This window comes from Hyla sarda, chromosome 5 (genome assembly GCF_029499605.1).
Source record: "Hyla sarda isolate aHylSar1 chromosome 5, aHylSar1.hap1, whole genome shotgun sequence".
Taxonomy (NCBI): domain Eukaryota; kingdom Metazoa; phylum Chordata; class Amphibia; order Anura; family Hylidae; genus Hyla; species Hyla sarda.
This window is the reverse complement of record NC_079193.1, coordinates 281004546-281027671: the sequence shown is the minus strand read 5'-3', so window position 1 is coordinate 281027671 and position 23126 is coordinate 281004546. Positions and strand designations below refer to the sequence as shown.

At 41.7% G+C, this 23126-nt stretch overlaps 1 protein-coding gene across 17 annotated transcripts in view; it reads right to left on the bottom strand.

Moving 5' to 3' along the window:
- The window catches only part of DTNA (dystrobrevin alpha), a 444962-nt gene that overhangs the window by 37678 nt on the left and 384158 nt on the right, over positions 1-23126 (bottom strand). For all 17 annotated transcript variants that reach the window (XM_056521817.1, XM_056521818.1, XM_056521830.1 and 14 more), the window contains 3 exons: positions 10451-10538; positions 4552-4643; positions 590-703 (listed from right to left, as the gene is read on the bottom strand). In XM_056521817.1, coding sequence (XP_056377792.1) covers positions 590-703; positions 4552-4643; positions 10451-10538 — 294 coding nt within the window. The remainder of the gene's footprint in view (positions 1-589; positions 704-4551; positions 4644-10450; positions 10539-23126) is intronic.

Genomic DNA, 23126 nt, shown 5'->3' with positions numbered 1-23126 from the left:
CTACATTCCATCTGGCCCCTTTTCTACTACCTGTAATTTAGTAAGAAGTGGCAGAATGGCATACTACAATATCATTCAGGAGGAACAATGCTTATTCCTGCACATTGAAAGTTGCTATTAATTTATTCACTTCTTACTTAAAATTACATCTAAATATCACACCATGCATTATGAATATTACTTTGTTTGGTCTGTCTTTTATATGCCCTTTATGTACGAAGCCATCTGATTATTTAGCGTATATGGTTATTTATGAACACAAAGACATATAAGCAAAGTGCTCTCTTTTAGCATAGTGAATAAATACACTTGTAGATAGCATTGGTATAAAACAAAGGTGTTAGTGCTAAAAATCCATTTTTGTAATGGCGCGACAAATAGAACACATTGTGACGTTACTTTAAATTGTTTTGTCATCGATGCACAGTGGTTTTCTAGGCCATGGTCTGGTCTTTTTGTTGTCTAAGGATTTCCTTGAAAGACTATTCTGCATATTCATTATATACAGAATGGATGGAAACAAGAGGTAAATACTCTGCTTCGCAATGATAATGAGAGCTAAGCTGTGGCAGATTTTATCTTTTGTTACCTGAGCAGTCGGAGTTCCGCCAGTAGAGTAGGATTCTGTTGTGCTTTCTCTGGTGTAGGCTGAGAGGCCTGTTCATGTTCAATTCTTAACCTTTGTATTTCCTGCAATATTTCCCTGAAAAACACAGAGAAGGGACAAAATGTTACTGTCATGCACAACATTGAGTTCACCCTACTGTCTTTATGTATAGATTACCGCATGTGATTTTTACCCCACTAATGTTTATCCTGAAATCAGCTCAAGCACCTGGAAAAAGACAATTGTTTGCCCAAGCACAGCTCAGAAATCAGTGTGACTACAGAGGGAGCTGCTTAGAAAGCCTTTAAGCTTAAGCTACCGTATTTTTTGCCGTATAAGACGCACTTTTTCTTCCCCAAAACTGGGGGGGAAAAGTGGGGCGAATACCTGTGGCCATCAACGGACGGGACCCGCGGCTAATACAGGACATCACCGATCGCGGTGATGCCCTGTATTAACCCTTCAGATGCGGCGATCAAAGCTGTCCGCCGCGTCTGAAGCGAAAATAACACTAACCCAGCTGTTCAGTCGGGCTGTTCGGGACCGCCGCGGTGAAATTGCAGCATCCCGAACAGCTTACAGAACACCGGAAGGGACCTTACCTGGCTCCTCGGCGTCTGCTCCGCGCCAAGATCCCCTGCATGGCGGCGCTCTCCTTCGACGTCATCACGTCGTTGCGCACGCCGTCCCGTCATCCAATAGGAGCGGCGTGCGTAGCGACGTGATGACGGCGACAGAGAGCTTGGATCCTGGGGAAGAAGACGTCCGGAGCGACGGGGACACCACGGGGACGCGGTGACAGCGATGGAGCGACATCCAGGGCAGCGGTGCAACAAACCCAGAAACAATGTACAATGGAAGCACACCAAAAAAATGATACAATAGGTACAAAATATGACAATCTTTATTAGGAGCACATGATTACATAGCAAAAAAAAAAACACACAACATGATAATGATAGACACAAAGAAAGTATGATTAAAACCATTTAAAAAGGCCCATGTCTGGCCACACCACACAGATGAGACATGGTATATGTCTCATCCGGACCTGGGTGAAAGAAATGTAGTACCCCTACCACAAATGAAGTAATACTAACCTAGGTCCCCACCTGACCTGAATCACCCAACCACATAAAAAGTGACAAGTGCGCAATACACAATTTAAACCTGTATACAAAGGTGTCACAATGAAATATCGGAGATGACAGGGAATCTCTAGAGCTAAATAACCGAACAGTCAAAATGTAAACAAATGAACTAGAGATGCCAATAAAGGATTGCCTAGATACGGTCAGATGGGAGGCAAGGCCAACACAAGGTGGGAACAAATATCACCCGTATACCCAGGTCCGAAGAACCTCCACGCGTTCCGTCACTGAGTGACTTCCTCAGGAGTGTGACACACTCCTGAGGAAGTCGCTCAGTGACGGAACGCGTGGAGGTTCTTCGGACCTGGGTATACGGGTGATATTTGTTCCCATCTGACCGTATCTAGGCAATCCTTTATTGGCATCTCTAGTTCATTTGTTTACATTTTGACTGTTCGGTTATTTAGCTCTAGAGATTCCCTGTCATCTCCGATATTTCATTGTGACACTTTTGTATACAGGTTTAAATTGTGTATTGCGTACTTGTCACTTTTTATGTGGTTGGGTGATTCAGGTCAGGTGGGGGCCTAGGGTAGTATTACTTCATTTGTGGTAGGGGTACTACATTTCTTTCACCCAGGTCCGGATGAGACATATACCATGTCTCATCTGTGTGGTGTGGCCCGACATGGGCCTTTTTAAATGGTTTTAATCATACTTTCTTTGTGTCTATCATTATCATGTCGTGTGTTTTTTTTTGTTGCTATGTAATCATGTGCTCCTAATAAAGATTGTCATATTTTGTACCTATTGTATCATTTTTTTGGTGTGCTTCCATTGTACATTGTTTCTGGGTTTGTTGCAACGTTGGCTTCATATAATGTTGGTTAAGCACCCAGGGTTTACATATTTTAGCTGAGCCCCCCTCCCCTTTCTCTGGATCCAGGGCAGCGGTGACACGAGTACTACCTCCTATACCAGTGGTCTTCTACCTACGGACCTCCAGATGTTGTGAAACTACAACTCCCAGCATGCCCGGACAGCCAACGGCTGTCCGGGCATGCTGGGAGTTGTAGTTTTGCAACATCTGGAGGTCCGCAGGTTGAAGATCTCTGTTGGGTTCAGAATCTTTTTTCTAGATTTTGGACCTTTAAAATAGGGTGCGTCTTATATGCCGGTGCGTCCTATAGGGCGAAAAATACATCACAGCTAGACCTGCAACCGACGCTTTTGAAACTAGGATTGTGAAAGGGAGGGGGGGGGGGGGGGCACTGGTGCTAAAGAGGACAAATAAGCAACATCCAGGGAGAGCAATATGTCTGTGATCTGTATGATCTCTGTCTTTTTTTTTTCTTCAGACAAGGAACAAAAAGATGAGCACTTAGTCACTTCTTTGCATCTAACTAGCTAGTTTATTTACTCCAAAACCTAGCCACAGCTCATCAGGAGAAAAATAAAATAAAATAAATAAAAATAAAAACTTTTACCCTTATACAATGTTTTATTATTAAAAAATAAACCAAAAAAATGTTAAACGAAAAACCATCAAATGACATAGCTACATCGATAACAACCTTTACTATAAAGTTATTCTATTTTTGTGCATGATGTAGTAAATAAATAACTAAAAATTGGCAGCATATCTGTTTTTTTTGTAAAATCAGGAACAAGTAATCAAAAAGCAATTGGTACAAAAACAATTATTCCCTAGATTATACATAACCCTAAATGGTTCTTAGAAACCCCAAAACAGAAGACAAAGAATGTAATGAGTCAACTATGTGCTGCTAAAAGTCACCAATGTGCTTATAACAGGGGTGTTTGATCAATATGCTATGTCCACACACTGTAACATTAAGTAGATATATCTAATTGTGTTGCATTATAGTCTATGGAAAAGCGTCCGTCAGTCTGTAATTTCAACCTTGGCATTATGATCGGTTTTCTTTAAACAATGGCCCAAATTGATCAATCTGCCTGAAACCAAAACCAATCACAGCTCAGCTTTCTTTATGTCAAAGCTTGTTAAAGGGGTATTCCAGGCCAAAACTTTTTTTATATATCAACTGGCTCCGGAAAGTTAAACAGATTTGTAAATTACTTCTATTAAAAAATCTTAATCCTTCCAATAGTTATTAGCTTCTGAAGTTGAGTTGTTTTTTTCTGTCTAACTGCTCTCTGATGACTCACATCTCGGGAGCTGTGCAGTTCCTATGGGGATATTCTCCCATCATGCACAGCTCCCAGGACGTGACATCATCATTGAGCAGTTAGACAGAAAACTTCAGAAGCCAATAACTATTGGAAGGATTAAGATTTTTTAATAGAAGTAATTTACAAATCTGTTTAACTTTCCGGAGCCAGTGGATATATATATATATAAAAAGGTTTAGCCTGGAATGCCCCTTTAAGATATGAAAGCTGAGCTGTGATTGGTTGTTACGGGCATAACTGGAAAGTTTTAATTTCAGGCAGATTGCTAAATTTGGGCCAGTAAGTGCACAGATGCCGCTTTTCCATAGACTGTAATATAACATTATAGAAAAAAAAAGGACACTTTTCTTTATATCAGTGTGTGAACATAGCCTTATAATTGCTATGTATTTTTATTATTATTAATATTATTATTACTACTATTATCAACAACAATAACAGTAGTACAAAGTGTACATGCACAGTATTGAAACATTGTATGATATGTAGCCTGAAAGCATTTCTAAAGTTATTGAGATCTTCACCATCAAGAGAACTTAATCCAATTACAAGTAACATTTCCCCACAGTGTAATGACTTTACTTACAATGTGTTCACAAGAGACACCATAAAACCTTTTACAAATGGCAGATACCATACCTATTTTTATTTTCCAGCTCTGCAATAAGCTGTCTTTGCTGCTTATTTGCATCGATCGTAAAGGAGATGTCTGGGCCTCTCTGCTGACTCTGCTGTAATAAAACAAAACATTCTTATCAAGGATCTCCCCAGCGTTCCTGCATAAGCCACACAATGACACCAATAGGGAAATAGACATAGCCATATTTTTATCTCAAGTTTCTTTTTTTTGCACATGATGTTCAAAACCAGACTATTCTACATGACAAAAAAAATAAAATAAGATAACTTAGTGCAAATGTTATGCTGGGTTCACACCACGTTTTTCAAATACGGTAACTGTATACGGTTTTCTGCAAAAATAAGTATACGACCGCATCCGAAACCGTATGCATAGAGAATGCATTGTAAACCGTATTCCAAATGTTGTGTACGGTTGCATCGGTTTTGCCTCGGATACGGTTTTGCCGATTTTTCAACCGTAGGCAAAAACGCTGTCGACCACGTTTTTGCCTCCGGTTGGAAAACCGTATGCAAACCGTATGCGGTTCTTTTAACATTGTTGTCTATGAGAACCGTACACAGAATTTCAGAATACGGTTGCACACGGTTTTTCTAATCCGTTTTTGGAGTTGACAGATGCGCAGATTGGAATTTCAATAGAACAATAGTAACTTTATTAAATTGCTGGAAAACTAATTCCAAGAAAATAGCAAAACCGTTGGCAAAAACTGATGCAAACGGATAGAACCGTATGGGGAAAAACCGTATATGTTTTAATTTGGAGTCATACGGTTGTATAAGGTTGCATACGGTTTTTGCCATACGTTTTTTTAACGGAAAACCGTATACGGTAACCGTATTTGAAAAACGTGGTGTGAACCCAGCCTTAAAGGGGTATTCAGAACTTATGCATTATGGCATTGCCACAGAATATGCCATTCATAATTGATAGGTGTTTGTCCTACCTACAGGACCCTTCTATTCTGGGTGAATGGAGGTTCACAGAAATATTTCAGCTAGCCATGGGGGTAGCAGCGGGCCCCCAGCAGCGGGATAAGATGTCTAGGAACGGAGTACCCTTTTAAAGGAAAACTGTCAGCCTGGTCACCCACACTAGACCTTATACACTGGGTTATAGTGTGGGGGAACCGGAGTCCAACGAGGGGTCACTTACTTAAATATATCCTGTAGGTCCTGTGATTTGTCCCCCAGAAGATCCTCTGCTGAATTCAGTAAATCGCGTGCAGGGGGCAGAAGTGAGCAACTCAGCAAGTTTTCCTCTGGACAGGTTTTGATAAATTTCCCCCACTATATTTTATATATATAAAAATCTTTGATAATGAAAAAAAATTCCTATATATTCAGTATTTGATAATTCATTAATATTTGTCAGTTCATATCTTCTCGATATAGTGTACAAAAAACTGTTGCTACTTGAAAACAGTTAACAACGACAGTGTTTTTTTTTTTTTTTTTTTTTTTTTTTTGGTAATGCACCTGGAAAGATAGGTAGGATAACAGAAGCTATTGCCCAGGGGCTGAGATGGATTTAACAATACAGTAACTTATGCCAGAAATGTGATCCAGCTCATAACCTGAAAATATTTCAAATTCCAGTGCTCGGAGAGTGAAAGATGTGCCAAGTTTATTAGGAGGCAAATATTTCTGGTGCATCTTACTCCTACAAAGCCTAAATTAAGATCGGCATGTCTGTCTTAAATTCCCTCCATAAAATGTACCTCTTCCAATATATAACTTTTTTTTTTAAACGTAGAACATGTTATAATAGTGCTTTTACTGATATTTACTACTATAGGATGGGGCTCCATGCTCCTACCAGCAATGCTATGAAATGAGGTGGTTGGGTGTGTATGTTTACAGCCATACAGCCCGCTGCTGTTTAATTTATTTATCAATGATATAGAGGATGGTATTAACAGCTCTATTTCTATCTTTGCAGATGACACCAAGCTTTGTAGCACGGTACAGTCTATAGAGGATGTGCATAAGTTACAAGATGACTTGGATAGACTAAGTGTCTGGGCATCCACTTGGCAAATGAGGTTCAATGTGGATAAATGTAAAGTTATGCATCTGGGTACTAATAACCTGCATGCGTCGTATGTCTTAGGGGGGATTAAACTGGCAGAGTCACTGGTAGAGAAGGATCTGGGTGTACTTGTAGATCACAGACTACAAAATAGCATGCAATGTCAGGCTGCTGCTTCCAAAGCCGGCAGGATATTGTCATGTATAAAAAGAGGCATGGACTCGAGGGGCAGGGACATAATACTCCCCCTTTATAAAGCATTGGTACGGCCTCACCTGGAATATGCTGTTCAGTTTTGGTCGCCTGTTCATAAAAGGGACACTGCGGAGTTGGAAAGGGTGCAGAGACGCGCGACTAAACTAATATGGGGCATGGAACATCTTAGCTATGAGGAGCGATTAAAGGAGTTACAATTGTTTAGTCTTGAGAAGAGACGTTTAAGGGGGGATATGATAAACGTATATAAGTATATAAATGGCCCATACAAAAAATATGGAGAAAAACTGTTCCAGGTTAAACCCCCCCAAAGGACGAGGGGGCACTCCCTCCGTCTGGAGAAGAAAAGGTTTAGTCTAAAGGGGCGGCACGCCTTCTTTACCGTGAGGACTGTGAATTTATGGAACGGTCTACCTCAGGAACTGGTCACAGCAGGAACAATTAACAGCTTTAAAGCAGGGTTAGATACATTCCTGGAACAAAATAACATTAATGCTTATGCAGAATTATAAAACTACATCCCTTTCCCTTATCCCCTTACATCCTTCCCTTCAATCCCCTGGTTGGACTTGATGGACGTATGTCTTTTTTCAACCATACTAACTATATAAAGAGATTGGGATAAGCAGCTCCAATATACCAATGGAAATAGCCATCTCCTGGTCAAACAAAGGGTTGGGTCCATTATAAAATAACATACACATAGAAGATAGGTCTCAGCACCTTTCCTTACGTTGCATAGAACTCAAATGGATGGACACCTGATCCACACAGTCCCTGGAAACCAGTAACTTCAACCTCTTCAGTGCTACCATGCCAAGCATAAACAGCAAATGACATCAAGTGAAAAGAAGATAGCGGAGCACTCACCAGGTCAGTAAAAGGCTTCTTTATTGATAATGTCGATCAGTCGGGATACATGCAGGGGAGAATGGAATGGACGCGGGGGTACAGAGAACGGCGACGGACTGTTTACGCGCCGGAGCGCTTCGTCAGGCCGGTGCTAGCACCGGCCTGACAAAGCGCTCCGACGCGTAAACGGTCCGTCGCCGTTCTCTGTACCCCCGTGTCCATTCCATCCTCCCCTGCATGTATCCTGACTGATCTGTAACTTTCTTTCCCAAAACGAACATAAAATTGGACCGTTCAGTTACCCCCCTATACATTAGACAAACCACTTCACATGATAGATATCACAATTTCTCTCCACGGGATACTCTAATTAGGCTGAAAGTGATTATTTAATGCAGCAAAATTGCTCTCTTTTCAGCCTGTTTGGGACTTTGGCAACTGCTTAGTGGATCACATTATACATATGGCCACATGGAAGAAAGAGGATCCAGGAAGAAGTGGGAAGTAGGACAACTTCCTTTATATTTCCTATTTCTTTTAAATCCATTTCTGATTTGGGCTCATTTTTTGCTGCGGAAAAACTGCAGCATTTCTGCTACAAGCAACTCCAAAATAATCCCCTAGCAACTTAAACCAACAAATCCCATTCCCGGAATCAAAAATACCCTTATTATTACCCCATCCTAAAACATCACTTTTATTAACATGTTTATTAAAAGGTGTAACCATAAAAGTACCATTAAAACCATAACAGGTATACGTCACTGTGACATGAGGGCATGCACCCAAAATTGTATAACACTGGGAGTATCACATCATATATATATATATATATATATATATATATATATATATATATACACACACACACACACACACACACACACAAACACTGTTCACTGTTGGTGGCTGCAGTCCTAACAACAAGTTTAAAAAAATATGACAGGGGACACAGCCTTATTAAAAACTCAGGCAAATAGCCCCCCTGACATGTTTTGCTTCTCAGAGCGTCATCAGAGGTCTGGGCTAATGGCTCCCAAAATGGAGACTGTTTGCCTTATATATCCTTTGTTGATAACATCACATATTAAGGGAGGGAACAATCATATGCAATGAATACCGATATGCTAGATGTGTTGCCAGACCAAGCCAATAACCTTCAAGGTAACTAAGCATGACATCCTGACATTTGCCCAGATTTATCAATCTGTGTGAGAGAAGAAGTGGAGTGATTTTCCCTCAGCAACCAATCACAGCTCAGCTTTTACTTTACATCAGCTCATTAGCTGGCAATCATGCAAGTAGAGCTAAGGCAATGCTTCTAGGGGAGAATAGTTCCATAATTTCACAATTCTGATGAAGTAGGAAGCATGTGGAGGTCCACTGAGGCCCCATGCACCTCTATAAGTGCCTATTACAGCTCCATACAGAGTAGAACCATAATTTTGCCATGTGTGCTTCATATTTTTTATTGGGCATGCCAAATATAACCAAAAATAGAATTTATCATTTATATCACTCTAAAAGCATCACTGAAAGTCTCTCTACAACCTAATGTCCAACTCTTCAAGCATTCAGGATTGGTGTTCTGGTGCATGTCTGTTGACGTCATCTTAGATCCTGTATTACCCTGTAAATGCAGCTTATTAAAAAAGGGGTACATCATAATGATAAGTTCTCCTTTACATATAAATAAATGATGCTCATCATCCAAATTGACCAACATAGATTTTGTGAGCTGACCCCTCTTTAATGCTAAAAGCATCTACATTGGGCAAACGAGCATCGGAATTGGAACATGGCAGCAGAAAAAGGTGGCCTGGTCTGAGAATTTCAATTTTATTTTCCATCATATATATGGTTAAGGGTATGTGCATTGGTTACCTGGGAAAGACATGGCACTAGGATGCAAAGAAGGCAAGCTGGTGGAGGAAGTATGGTGACCTAGGTAATGCCCAACTGGGCAACATTCAACCCTAAACATTAATTCCTAAACATTGCTGCAGACCAAGTTCACCCCTTCATGGCAACAGTATTTCCTAAAGGCAGTGGCCTTTTTCAGCAGGATAATGTGTCCTGCCACACTACAAATAGGTTGGTTTCAGGAACATGACAAAGTTCAAGGTGTTAACTTGACCTCTAAATTTCTCAGATCTTAATCTAATTAAGCCTCTGTGGAGTGTGCTGGAAATACTAGTTAAATCCACGGAGGTCCCACCTAATGATCTTTACCTCTTGGTGCCAGATACCACAGGATACCTTCACAGGTATGGTCACCTACATCAACTGGTCTGACCGCATTTGGTGGCATGAGGGGTATCCACATGTTATTAGGAAGGTGGTTTCGAGGTTATGACGGAATGATTTTAACATCTATATATGGAACATAAAGACTATTATGAAAGCCAGCTATAGAGAAAGATATAGTTTGAAGTAGTACAATAAGGTAGCATCACCTTTACAAAGAAGCATTCGAAGCCTATATGGTGTTCAGCGCTGATTTTAAACAGCCACGCAATAGGAAATACAGGCTAAGCATAGGTGTTTATTAATACTTGCACCAAAATGAATAATAAAAAAAACTTTTCTTTTGAACTGATTTTCCTTTAATCTACCATACACCATGACTGTTATATACAGTGGTGTATAGTTATAACAGAGTATAAGGAAATACATCAGCAATTAAAACGTATACAGTACAGTGCATATAGTAAAATGCTTAAAACTAAGGAAAGCATATTAAGAAATTCTAGCCAGGAATTTAACTTTTTACTTTCTATTTTAAGATAATGTACTTACTGATGAAGTGGTCTCCGCTGCCAGCCTTGCTGCATATCTGGCAATCAATCTGTGTTCTTCATCTAGGCGGCTGGGGCTGTCAAGCATTCTGTACAAAAGAATTTAGGACAAGAAGAAAACAGATATTTTACACCAGGAAGCTTACTACACGCTAAGCAAAAAAACTGTAGATCGTATAGATGAAAAAGACATTTCCACATTCATAATAAGCTCCGCTGCAACAAAAAGCAAAATTATGTTGGAATGTTCTAAAGTAAAGTGCAGTTACTGAAAGAAGCAAGTTAAATATGTTCATTATTAAACTGTTTATAGCGTATCTGCAATATTGTCGAATTGTATAATGCTATAATTGTATTAACACTAGACCAGTGGTTCTTAACCTGGGTTCGGTTCGGTGAGTCAGTCCCGGGGGTTCGGCGGGGGAGGTCGCAACAGGATAGGTAAACCAAGCAATTGCTTGGGGCCTCGAGCTGGCCCGTGGTCTCGAGCAGAGCCGGTGTTTGCCCGTCCTAGCGATGGGGCAATTCCCCCCATCACTATTCTTTCCCTGCGGCCCCGCGTTCGTTAAGTTTAAAAACCCAGGGCCCCGGGACATAGCGCATGTCGGGACGTCACTGACGTCCCATTCGTGCGCCCATGGAAACGAAGGCGCCGAGGACCGGAGGATAGAGAAGGAGGAAGACACGCGCTGGCCAGCTTGGCAAGTGACCATCGGCACGTCATCTTCGGTGCTCCGACCACCGGTCCTGAGACCTACTGCTATAGCCAGAGCGGTGATCGGAGCACTGAAGTGGGCAGTACACAGACATACAGCCTCCAACCATACACTGTATATGGCTGGAGGCTGTATGTCTGTTGGGGAACACTGCCTACATCAGTGGTCTTGAACCTGTGGACCTCCAGATGTTGCAAAACTAAAACTTCCAGCATGCCCGGACAAAACTACAACTCCCAGCATACAGTACATTGGGATATTTGTTATCTGGGGTCAAATATTTGCCCCAATGGAAAGAGCATTTTCATAAAAAAGTTACAGGCTATAATATCCTAACATATAGATACGTATTTAGAAAATAGAAGACCCAGACTTGTGACTCTAGATTATGCACTTTACAGTACTCTAAAACTGGCACCACAGTAAAAATAATGCTATACATGGCAATCAAACACATTGTTACTCATTTCACAAAAGTCTGCTGTAATTTCCCCTATGTGTAGATAAACAAACCTACATTTTTACTATTTTACTTAGCAGAGAGAAAAGGAAATTCAATGTCAGTAAAAGTGATACTACCATTACATGTTTCACAAATTCTTGAACATAAGTTACGCAGGGTTCTGTAGCTCATTTCCAGAATGAGAATCATTGGGGGTTTTTTCTAAGTCAACTGTCCTAACAGTTGAATCTGTTGTTTTCATCCATTTAAAGAGGATCTGTGGCATCTCCTGACAAGTCTGTTTTTAGTAAAATCATGTTTTCTTCGGGAAATAACATTATGAAAAAAAAATTAATCCAGGAATATTTGTTTTGAAGCTCTGTGTTGTGCTATTCATCACTTTGAAGAAAGCAAAGCTAAGAATAATATGATTATTATTATTATTTTTTTAAAGATCAAAGGCACTGTGTAGAGGGAAGTAAACTGGGAAGTTAACTGGCAAATATGGTAAAAGAGAGGGGATCTTCTTTCCTTATATCGGAGATGAGAAATGAGGAGGAGAAGAAGATGATAACAGGACAAGCGGAAATAATATATATATTTTTAAATGTTTATAAGAAAGTATATGGATCAGAGTTGCAAGTCTCTGGAGAAGAGATTAGAAAGTATATTGACTCTTCATGTTTGAAAAGGCGAGACAGGTGGTAAGAGAGCCTTCTCAGACAAAATCACAAGGACCGAACGGCCTACACATAAAGGTCTATCACTTATTTGGAGATCAGTGGCTGCCTAGGTTAGCCAATATGAGTGAAGACCACAATGAGGAGAAATTATCTTTGCCTATGTACAAAGCAACAATTGTATTAATGTTAAAAGTAGGGAAGGGCGAGTATAATCCAGAATTATTTACATCCATTTCTCTGCTAAATCTAGATGTAAAAATCATAGCAAAAGTTTTAGCAGATAAGTAAGGGAAGGTAATGCATACTCTATTTTCTGATCATCAACATGGGTTTGTTAGTGGAATGTCTACACTGAATATATGTAGGCTTTATGTAAATCTTTGGGCTGTGAGACAGGGGATACCATTAAAACACAGCAGAATCCCGTTAAATTCAATTCCAAGTGGAATTCCGCAAAGAAATTCCGATGTGTGAACATAGCCTTATAATGTAACTGTTTTAGTTCCAAGTGGATTAATTGGATTAAGATGTTATATAGGGAATTTATGGCAGCAGTGGTTGTAAATGGTGGGCTGAAAGATGGGGATGAGACCAGGGTGTTGTAAGAATTTTAGTAATACCGGAGCTGTGTGTGTTCCCTACTTTACAGAAGATCAATACTAGGATTAAAGTAATAAGCTACCCCTAATACATTTTATCCCCTATCCAAAGACGGCCATCATGCCCCATCCCATAGCTTGCATTGAGGGGGCGGGGTGTGACATCACACAGGGGTAGAGTTGTGACGACACAATACTCCAGCCCCGTGGTCGTCACGCTTCATCCTCGGAGCCATGGGTGAAGAATCACAGATTGCTGGGGTCCCCAGTGGTGGGACCCCCACGATCATACATCTTATCCCCTATCCTTTGGATAGGGGATAAGATGTATTAGAGCTGGAGTAGCCCTTTTTCTTTTTTTTTTTATTAGATATTTGGTAGAGCACAACAATGCAAATCACTTGGATACTTGGAAGTACCTGGAATCGTTACAGCTACAAGAACAGTTTCCAGTTAATAGAAAAAAAGGGTGGTTACAACACAAAGGTAATTGATAATTGTCACCTTTGTTTGATAATAAGAATTATAAAGAATTAAGAGAAATAAGGGAATGGAGATTCTGGCATGGTTTAGGACTATGATTAATAAATACATTTTTTGAACAAGGAGGTTGAAAGCCTTCCAAGAATTGTGTTAGAATTATGGCATACCTCGGAGAGTACATTTACAGGTAAAGCATGCGGTGAAGGCCCCAAAGAATAAGACTTGGATAGGAGAGCAATATCAAATTTAAGAAAACGTCAAGATATCTTCATATCTTAGTAATAGTGCCTGCCTTAAGTGTTGGAAACAAAAGCCGGTTTTAGTCACATGAATTATCAATGCTAAATCAGCTAAATCTATGGCGGCTTCTGATAGAAAATTATATAAAAATTACGCTTTAGATTATTGGGCAATGTTGGTAGAATATAAGAATACAACATTTGATTATATTAATCATAGCTTGAAAATTAATGCCGGGGCCGAAAAAGTCACACTGCCGCTCAGCCTATCGCCGGCCATGTCGGGACTTCGCTGCGGCCGGTGATTGGCTGAGTGCAGTATGACCCGCTGACCACCGGCAACCAGTAAGAGGATCGAGGCAGGGGGAGCGAAGGAAGGAACGTACCTGTTTATTTTTTTTTACTGCCGGCAGTAGGGATGATCATTTTCCTATTCCGGAGTTCTCCTTTAAGGACACAGACATTTTTTTCAAATCTGACCTCTGTCACTTTAAGCATTACTAACTCTTGGATGCTTTAACTTATAAATTTGATTACAAGAATGTTTTTTCGTGACATATTCTACTTTATGTTAGTGGTAAAAGGAGAACAATTTGTAACCCAATTTCTCTCAAGTAAGGAAATACCTCATATGTGGATGTAAAGTGCTCTGTGGGTGCACTAGAGAGCTCAGAAAGGAAGGAGTGACAATGGAATTGTGGAGAGCAAATTTTGCTGAAATGGTTTTTGGGGGGCATGTTGTATTTAGGAAGCCCCCATGGTGCCAGAACAGCAAAAAAGAAAAACCCACATGGCATACTATATTGGAAACTACACCCCTCAAGGCACGTAACAAGGGGTACAATTGAGCCTTAACACTCCACAGGTGTTTTACGACTTTTTGTTAAAGTGGGAGGTGTAAAAGAAAAAAAAATTCACTAAAATGCAGGTTTTTCCCCAAATTTTCAATTTTTACAAGGGGTAATAGGAGAAAATGCCCCCCAAAATTTGAAACCCCATTTCTTCTGAGTATGGTAATACCCCATGTGTGGACGTAAAGTACTCTGCGGGTGAACTACAATGCTCAGAAGAGAATGAGCTACATTTGGCTTTTGAAAAGGCTTTTGGGTGGCATGTCCCATTTAGGAAGCCCCTATGGTGCCAGAACAGCAAAAAAAAAAAAAAACACATGGCATACTATTTTGGAAACTACACCCCCCACGGAATGTAATAAGGGGTGCAGTGAGTATTTACACCCCATTGGCGTTTGACAGATCGTTGGAACAGTGGGCTGTGCAAATGAAAATTAAAATGTTTCATTTTCACGGACCACTGTTCCAAAAATCTGTCAGACACCTGTGGGCTGTGGGGTGTAAATACTCACTGCACCCCTTATTACATTCCGTGAGGGGTGTAGTTTCCAAAATGGGGTCACATGTGGGGGGAGTCCACTGTTCTGGCACTATGGGGGCTTTGTAAACAAACATGGCCTTCATTTCCAGCCAAATGGTCACATGTGGGTGTTTTTTTTTTTTTTTGCGTTTATGTAAGAACCGCTGTAGCTATCAGCCACCCCTGTGCAAATAACCAATTTAGGCCTCAAATGGCGCTGTCACTCCTGAGCCTTGTTGTGTGTCCGCAAAGCATTTGACGTCCACATGTGGGGTATTTCCGGACTCAGGAGAAATTGTGTTACAAATTTTGGGGGTCTTGTTTTCCTTTTTCCCCTTGTGAAAATGAAAAGTATGGGGCAACACCAGCATGTTAGTGTAAAAAAAATTTTTTTTACACTAAAATGCTGATGTAGACAACAATATTTCATTTTCATAAGGGGTAAAAGGAGAAAAAGCCCCCCAAAATTTGTAACGCAATTACCCCATATGTGCCCTAAACTGTTATCGTGAAATACGACAGGGGTGAGGGGAGAGTGCGCCATGCGCATTTGAGGCCTAGATTAGGGATTTGCATAGGGGCAGACACGGATGCAAGCGTTACTCTTGCCTCCACAACCACAAATGCCCTACGCCAGTGTTTTCAAAACAAGGTGCCTCCAGCTGTTGCAAAACTCCCAGCATGCCTGGACAGTCAATGGCTGCAACAGCTGGAGGTTCTGTTCTGGAAACACATTTTTATGGGGAGGGGATAATTGTGCAGTATGTTACTTTTTATTTTGTTTAGTGTAGTTAGTGTTATTAGAGTACATTCACACAGGCGGGGGTTTACAGTGAGTTTCCCGCTGGGAGTTTGAGTTGCGGTTAAAATTTGCCGCAGCTAAAAGTTGCATTCAGAAACTCACTGTAAAGCCCCGCCCGTGTGAATGTACCCTGTACACAATGTGGGGGTAAGGGGGTGTTTACGGGTGCAAACCTCCAATTGTTACAAAACTACAGCTCTAAACATGAACTGACAGACTGTGCATGCTGGGAGTTGTAGTTTTGCAACAGCTGGAGGCAAACAACTACAACTCCCAGCATGCCCAGACAGGCATTGGCTGTCTGGGCATGCTGGGAGTTGTAGTTTTGCAACATCTGGAGGACCACAGGTTAGAAACCAATACACAGTGGTCTCCAAACTGTAGTCCTCCCGATGTTGCAAAACTACAACTCCCAGCATGCCCAGACTGTCTGGACATGCTGGGAGTTGTAGTTTTGCAACTTGTAAGGGGGAGGGCACTTACCCCTGTCATCGTGGACACCGCCGGACCTCTGCAGACCCGCTGCTCCCGCCGCGCACCCGCTGCCCCTGCACACCCGATCGCTGATCGGGTCAATCAAATGGGGTCCTGGGCGGAAGTGGTCTCCCGCCGGACACCCGGGACTTTAGCTAATTAACCCGATCAGCGCCGCGAGCGGCGAAATGCGCGAAGGGGTTAATAAGTAAAATATTGTGCATCTCGAGGAGACAAGATCATGGGCAATGGAGAGCCTCTGCCTATAGAAGATTGTGATAATATAAGAATTATATTGGGGGGGGCTCATTTTTGTTTATGGATGGCCTTAGGAGCAATGGTTATGGGTTGATATGCATTCTTGTAATTTAATAGTCAGTAAAAAAACAAGCATGTAAAAAAACAACAAATAAGCTGTCTCATCAGTTACGGAATCCAGAAGAAGTTTCAGGGGGCCTCAAATTGCCATATTAATAAATGCTCCAAAATATGCTACATAGTTGTGTGCTCTTAGCAGTTCCCCCCCATTGGCTATGATGTTCATATACCCTCATAAAAATTTTTTTGTAGTTTGATATCATGGAGTTGCAAAGGTCGGCATATAGACTTTAAATACTGGATGAAAGGCATTTTTATTTTTTTATTTAGGATCAATTGTACAGTGTATTTTCCCTTCACATATATTGTAACAATAAAAAAAGTGGTTGCAAATATGTACATAGCTTTTAAGACTTCTGTTGTGAATTATTGTACATAGACCTCTGCAATACAACGATTGAAACATATCTACAGACCACTGCATGTGTACTGATTTTGTAAAAGCCCACTGCATAGGTTTTGTACTGTACTATGTTGCAGAATCCGTAACAAAAATTATCTTATGTAAATGTGGCCTAAAAAGTCCTGCAGAATTTAGCTAGCTGGTTGAGGGAGCTGCGTGCAGTAGCTGGTTTGTGAGGCACTACAGGTGTTGGCTTTATCAAGCTTATTACAATTTGGTACAGTATATCATGATACCCATACTCATTTCACATTGTGTTCACAGTCCACATTTACTGTATGCACCTTGAAAAGTCTCAGTATATATGGTAATCGTATTATAAAGACGCTTTAGGCCAGGCCTCCTTTAAGTGGTATGTATCATGACTTGCTGGATTGAATAGTGTAGACCTCTGCAGTATTCTTTTAAGACTGAGCCAGTTGAAAAAAAATTGTGCAAGGCATAAGCTTTTTTTAGGGACCTAATATCCCTTAAGTATAACACTTGACACTTAGTGTATACCTCCCACAGACAATGTTAAAGGACCAGAGTGAATACTGGCAAAGTGAATGCTTGCCATAGCCAATAGCCATTAACTACACTAACAAATCTGATGAGTATCAGCATCACAGATAGACAGTGAAAAAAAAGCACAATAATATATGAAAAACCAAGACAAAAAACGCTTAATATCTAGAACAGGGTTCGGCAATGCCTGGCACGCTGGGGGGCTGCTGACATTCACTTGTAAAAGTGCTGCAATGGCTGTAGGAGCTGGATCACTGTGAGCAGGCCGGCACATCACCGACACTTTAAGGGTCTATTCACACGTACAGTATTCTGTGCAGATTTGACGCTACAGATTTCAATGTAAACTGAACATAACTTGAAATCCTGCACATCAAATCTGCGCAGAATATTGTACATGTGAATAGACCCTAAGAGACGTGCAGCGCAGGTACGTCACCTGCGTCCTCTACCCTCCCTCACCAGAGAGTAGCTTAGCGCAGAGGAGAAAGAAGAAAACACCTCACCACTGCTAGAGCGTCTCCTCTGGGCCTCTGTCCCAGTCTGTGATGTTGTGTTCATAAAGGGAAGTAAGTGTAGATCCCGGGCCGTGGTGCTGGGCAGCTCCTTTGCCTGCCTGATCACTCAGGGGCCTGGTGCCTAGCTAAAAAGTTGTTTGCAGCACACACAAAGTGAGGCCATTAATCTCCTCCCTTGTCAGTAAACACGGAGGAGCCGAAAGAGCCCACCTGAGGAAGTTATCACAGTCAGGAGGCACAAAATAGGTCAGGTGACCGGCAGATCCGTTACATGTGACCCTACTCTTTTACTCCAGAGCTGTACTCAATATTCTGCTGGTGGGCTCACCGTGTACATATATTACATTACTTATCTTGTACTGATCCTGAGTTATATCCTATATTATACTTCAGAGCTGTGCTCACTATTCTGCTGGTGGGGTCACTGTGTACATACATTATATTACTTATCCTGTAGTAATCCTGAGTTATATCCTATATTATACTCCAGAGCTGTGCTCACTATTCTGCTGGTGGGTTCACTGAGTACATACATTACATTACTTATCCTGTACTGATCCTGAGTTATATCTTGTATTTTACTCCACAAATGTACTCACTATTCTGCTGGTGAGGTCACTGTGTACATACATTACATTACTTACCCTATACTAATTCTGAGATATATCCTATATTATACTCGAGAGCTGCACTCACTATTCTGCTGGTGGGATCACTGTGTACATACATTACATGACTTATCTTGTACTGATCCTGAGTTATATCTTGTATTATACTCCAGAGCTGTACTCACTATTCTGCTGGAGGACTAACTGTGCACATATGCTTAAAGGGGTACTCAACCATAATACAGAAATACAGTGCCAGAAAGTTAAACACATTTGTAAATTACTTCTATTAAAAAATCTTAATCCTTCCAGTTCTTATTAGCTGCTGAATACTACAGAGGAAATTAATTATTTTCTTTTTGCAACACAGAGCTCTCTGCTGAATCACGAGCACAGTGCTCTCTGCTGACATCTCTGTCCATTTTAGGAACTGTCCAAAGCAGTATATGTTTGCTATGGGGATTTTCTCCTACTCTGGACAGTTCTTAAAATGGACAGATAAGTCAGCAGAGAGCTCTGTGTTCCAAAAAGAAAATAATTTCCTCTGTAGTATTCAGCAGCTAATAAGTACTGGAAGGATTAAGATTTTTTAATAGAAGTAATTTACAAATCTGTTAAACTTTCTGGCACCAGTTGATAAAAAAAAAAAAAAAAAAAAGTTTTCCACCAGAATACCCCTTTAACTTCGCCATGCTGTTTCAGTGTGCTCCACTGACCGCTGCATGCCAGAGTTGTCACTGACGCAAGGAGAGTAAGAGAGCACAGATTTGGAGGTATGAAAGTGCTCCTGCCTCAACTATTGCCAGGATGATTACAGAAACATCCAATTAAAGATAAGAAACAGTGAGAAGCAAACATACAGAACAGATTAAGATATATGGGTCAAAAAGAATTTAAAAACGTTGTACAATGTAACATGTTGAAAGGCTGCATTCACACAGCCATCTGTCTCTGTAAATTCAGACTACTTTAGTGCTTGAACTACTACTCCCATCATGGAACAGGGTCTGTTCCATGTTGGTGGCGGTAGTACAGGGGCTGAGGGATTGATTGCACCGGGTCTCACTTCTGAGACCCGATCCGAAAAGAAGTTATTAAGCAGGGGAGTGGGCGGCATGCAATGTACAGTGTACTTTTACTTTCATTATTAAATTCCCCTCCCGGAGCCCTGAATGGCCGGTACTGAGGAGCCATTTAGGGCTCCCAGCGGGGTTTTCAAATAGATGCGCTGTGGTGGGGAAAGATATATAGAATCGCTAGGGGGTATATGTCTGGCCCCTGCAGCGCTTCTATATATATCTTGCCCCCATGTTGTGCTATATAAGTCTTTCCCCCGCAGCGCAATTATATAGGTATTGTCCCCCGCAGCACAATCATATGCCCCCACAACGCATTTATATAAGTATTGTCCCCCGCAGAGCATGTGTATATATATTTCCCCCCTGTAGCACTATCAAAAGCCCCCCGGCAGTGCTATGAATGAAAAGTATTCTATTAGCAGCGTATCGGACCAGGGAGCCGACCTGCCAATGCACTAAATACTTGTCTTTCATAGCGCTGCGGCGACATATGTACATAGCAGCACTATGGGGGCCAGATAACACTATATGTCTGGCCCCCACAGCGCTTCTATAATCATATGCCTCTGCAGCGCTATGAATGAAAAGTATTGTAATCGTAGTGCATCTGGCCGGGAAGCCGGCCTGATGCAGTGCTGTTAGAATACTTTTCCTTCATAGCGCTGCCAGGGACCTTATGATAGTGCTGTGGGGGGAAAAAAAAAATAAAAAAAAAAAATATATATATATATATATATATATATATACGTGCTGTGGGGGACAATACCTATATAAATGTGCTGTGGGGAGCAAGACTTATATTTCGCAACAGCGATTCTATACATCTTTCCCCACCGAATCGCTTCTATTTGAAAACCCCACCGGGAGCCCTGAATTGCTCCTCAGTACAGGCCATTCAGGTCTCAGAAGTGACTACTGCCCCCAACATGCAATATACCATTTCCATGGTGGGGGTAGGATTCACTCGGTTTTGAGTAATTTCTGTTTTGGTGAAGCAAAATTCACACGTTTTCCGGTGAGTTTTTCATCATACTCAGTGTTTTTTCTTTTTTTCAGCTAACCACGCCCATTTTGACGGGTTTAAAAAACACTTTGAGTGATGGTATTTTGTGTCGGAAAATTGTGTCACACAAAGAGTTGCATGGGCTATGCGACACAAATTTGGTCGCACAACCCGAGAAAGAGTGGGGTTGACATAAGTAAATCAGGGCCACTGTGTACAGCCAATCACTACACTGGTCCCATTCAGCTACGGGGACACAGTTATTTTCATTACATCCTCTATAACAGCATGTCATCTACAAATTATGCAGTGATTCTGGGGTCTGTATTATGGAGGGATCTAATTCTGGGGTCTGTATTAAGGTGGGTTCTGATTCTGGTGTCTAGTATGGTGGGGTCTGATTCTGGGGTTTGCATTATGGAGAGATCTGATTCTGGTGGCTATATTATGGTGGGGTCTGATTCTGGGGTCTGTATTATGGAGGTGATTCTGGGGTCTGTATTATGGTGGGTTCTGATTCTGGGGTCTGTTATGGTAGGGTCTGATTCTGGCTTCTGTATTATGGTGGGGTCTGATTCTGGGGTTTGTATTATGGAGGGATCTGATTCTGGTGTCTGTATTATGGTGGGGTCTGAATTATGGTGGTGATTCTGGGGTCTGTATTATGGAGGGATCTGATTCTGGGGTCTGTATTATGGTGGGTTCTGATTCTGGGGTCTAGTATGGTGGGGTCTGATTCTGGGGTTTGTATTATGGAGGGATCTGATTCTGGTATCTGTATTATGGTGGGTGGTGATTCTGGGGTCTGTATTATGGTGGTCTTATTCTGGGGGTCTGTATTATGATGAGGTCTGATTCTGGGGTCTGTATTATGGTGGGTGGGGATTCTGGGGTCTGTATTATGGTGGGTGGTGATTCTGAGGTCTGTATTATGGTGGGTGGTGATTCTGGGGTCTATATTATGGCTGGTGGTGATTCTGGGGTCTGTTTTATGGCTGGTGGTGATTCTGGGGTCTGTATTATGGTGGGTGGCGATTCTGGGGTCTGTATTATGACGAGTTCTGATTATGGGGTCTGTATTATGGTGGGGTCTGATTCTGGGGTCTTTATTATGGTGGGGTCTGATTCTGGGGTCTGTATTATGGAGGGGAATGATTCTGGGGTCTATATTATGGTGGGGAATGATTCTGGGATCTGTATTATGGTGGGGAATGATTCTGGGGTCTGTATTATGGTGGGGTCTGATTCTGGGGTCTGTATTATGGTGGGTGGTATTTCTGGGGTCTGTAATATGGTGGGTGGTGATTCTGGGGTCTGTATTATGGTGGGTGGCGATTCTGAGGTCTGTATTATGGTGGGGTCTGATTTAGGGGTCTGTATTATGTAAAGGGGGGAGGGTCTGTATTATGCTGGGATCTGATTCTGGGGTCTGTATTATGGTGGCGTCTGATTCTGAGGTCTGTATTATGGTGGGATCTGATTCTGAGGTCTGTATTATGGTGGGGTCTGATTCTGGGGTCTGTATTATGGTGGGTGGTGATTCTGTGGTCTGTATTATGGTGGGGTCTGATTCTGGGGTCTGTATTATGGTGGAGTCTGATTCTGGGGTCTGTATTATGGTGGGTGGTGATTCTGGGGTCTGTATTATGGTGGGTGGCGATTCTGAGGTCTGTATTATGGTGGGGTCTGATTTAGGGGTCTGTATTATGTAAAGGGTGGAGGGTCTGTATTATGCTGGGATCTGATTCTGGGGTCTGTATTATGGTGGCGTCTGATTCTGAGGTCTGTATTATGGTGGGATCTGATTCTGAGGTCTGTATTATGGTGGGGTCTGATTCTGGGGTCTGTATTATGGTGGGTGGTGATTCTGTGGTCTGTATTATGGTGGGGTCTGATTCTGGGGTCTGTATTATGGTGGAGTCTGATTCTGGGGTCTGTATTATGGTGGGTGAGGATTCTGGGGTCTGTATTATGGTGGGTGGTGATTCTGGGGTCTGTATTATGGTGGGTGGTGATTCTGGGGTCTGTATTTTGGTGGGTTGTGATTCTGAGGTCTGTATTATGTGTGGTCTGATTTTGGGGTCTGTATTATGGTGTGGTCTGATTCTGGGGTCTCTTATGGTGGAGTCTGATTCTGGGGTCTGTATTATGTAAAGGGGGGGAGAGGGTCTGTATTATGGTGCAGTCTGATTCTGGAGTCTGTATTATGGTGAGGTCTGATTCTGGAGTCTGATTTATGGTGGGCTCCGATTCTGGAGTCTGATTTATGGTGGGCTCTGATTCTGGGGTCAGTATTATGTGGGCTCTGATTCTGGGGTCAGTATTATGGTGGGCTTTGATTCTGGGGTCTGTATTATGGTGGGGTCTGATTC